The sequence below is a fragment of the Elephantulus edwardii genome, unplaced genomic scaffold (genome assembly GCF_000299155.1).
Source record: "Elephantulus edwardii isolate Elephantulus edwardi_28Jun2011 unplaced genomic scaffold, EleEdw1.0 scaffold00274, whole genome shotgun sequence".
Classification (NCBI taxonomy): domain Eukaryota; kingdom Metazoa; phylum Chordata; class Mammalia; order Macroscelidea; family Macroscelididae; genus Elephantulus; species Elephantulus edwardii.
In genome coordinates this window covers 2,295,926-2,297,800 of record NW_006400024.1, presented here as the reverse complement: position 1 = coordinate 2,297,800, position 1,875 = coordinate 2,295,926, and the positions used below count along the sequence as shown (strand labels likewise).

General features: G+C 55.6%; 1 protein-coding gene across 1 annotated transcript in view; it reads right to left on the bottom strand.

The window, feature by feature from the left end:
* The window catches only part of SLC12A7 (solute carrier family 12 (potassium/chloride transporter), member 7), a 66,442-nt gene that overhangs the window by 7,864 nt on the left and 56,703 nt on the right, over positions 1 to 1,875 (bottom strand). The window contains 2 exon segments of the mRNA XM_006900168.1: positions 647 to 825; positions 1,168 to 1,275. Of these exon segments, the coding sequence (XP_006900230.1) occupies positions 647 to 825; positions 1,168 to 1,275 (287 nt within the window).

Here is a 1,875-nt window from a genome sequence, read left to right as displayed (position 1 = left end):
GCGGTCACGGCAGGCACACGGGGTCATGACAAGCACATGGTCAGGCGGTCACGGCAAGCATGCAACAGCAGGCCTAGAAGCAGCACAGAGCAGCCGAGTGACTTACAGGTTTCCCCATTCACTAGGCGGAAGGAGAGAAAGAAGAGAGCTTGTTACTCGGGCTCAGGGCCGTGAACCACCCCACGGAGCCTCACACCAAGCACACCCCGACGTCCCAGGGGAGACACTCCCAGGGGGCCCACAGACCAACCCGAGGTCAGCAGGTGGACCCGCTGTAACCACGGTCATCATGGACACTAGACCCAGGACCCTGTGCCACCATGGTGGGCAAGGAGTGGACAGCTGAATGACCACATCAGCATGGACACTACACCCAGGACTCTGTGCTACCGTGGAGTTAGAGGAGTGGACATCTGTATAACCACAGTCAGAGTGGACACTATGGGGGAAAGGGATTAGGTGTTTGTTTGACCATGGTCAGCAATGAATCCCACTACCACTGGTCCTAGCTCTCTGAGTCAGGCAGGACTTATCCAGTTACTGGACACCCCCCAGTTAACAAGAACCCCAGTGAGGCCTGACCGCTGCTGCCAGCCCTGTGCCCTGTGCCCCCAGCTGGGTGCCCCACAACCCAACCAGCACTTACGGCTTCAGGCTAAAGATGTCCTTAAAGCCAGCCATGTTGGCGTCCTTGACCTTGTGCTTCTCCGAGACCAGCTTCTCCTTGGTCCAGGTCATCTGCACCCTATCTGGTGTGGGTGGGGCCTGAGTCTTGGCAGCCACCGCCAAGTGAGATGCCGTGTTCCGGTCATGAATGAGCTGGGCCTGGTGAGGGGTGGCCAGCAGGAAAGGGTTAACACAGAGGGCATCCCAGTCTTAGCACTGAGGTCTGTGCTCTCAGTACATCCCCATGAAGAATGGCGACGGCTCAGCCGCCAAGTGTGGAACTGAGGCCATCACCATTGTGTATGTACACACAGGCGTGTGCATCAGCCCATCCCCCAGCCAGCACCTCTCTCGTGTGCTCATTCTTGGACAGCTGCATCTGTGTCAGCATCTAGAATGGCTTCTCCATCGCGCGCGCGTGCACGTGTGTGTGTGTGTACTTATACACCTGTGTGTGCATGCACCCTCACAGGGCCCGCGCCCCGTCCCCCTGGTCAGCACCTCTCGCTCACGCTCATTCTTGGACAGCTGCATCTGCTTTAGCATCTGAGACCTCTGCTCCATCATCAGTGTCTTCTCATAGGTGAATGCAGAGATGTCGTTCTCAACCTGGAATATTCCAGAGCACAGCCATGAACCACACTCTTGCCCTGATGTCTGAGGCCACGAGGAGCCTAGGGGACCCTGGGGTGCTGCTACACGGCACCGATCCTGCCTGTGAGTTCTCACCTGGACCCACTCCTGAGAGAGTGGGTGTGTGAGCAAGTGAGCATGGAGATGAGTGTGTGAGGATGAATGTGTGTAAGCTAGAGCACAGGAGAGTAAGGACAGTGGATATATGCGTACGTGTGCAAAGATGAGAGTGGGGGTGGTGTGAGTGTGCTTGAGTGAATGTGTGAGTGTAGAGGACAAACGTGACCAAGGAGCAACATGGAAGACGAGCATGACCATGTGTGTGAGTGTGTAAGTGTGCACATGAGGGCAGAGGAGGTCTGAATATGATGGTGAGTGAGTGTGTGTGGGAGTGAACATGAAGGGCAAATGTCTGTGACCAAGGAGTAACACGGAAGACCAGCATGAGTGTGTGTGTGTGTGTGTGTGTGTGTGTACACAAAAGGGGAGAGGAGGTCTGAGGATGAAGGTGAGTGAACATGTGAGTGTGAAGGACTAATGTATTAGTGTGAGCATGGGAGAGTGTGAAAGAGCAGT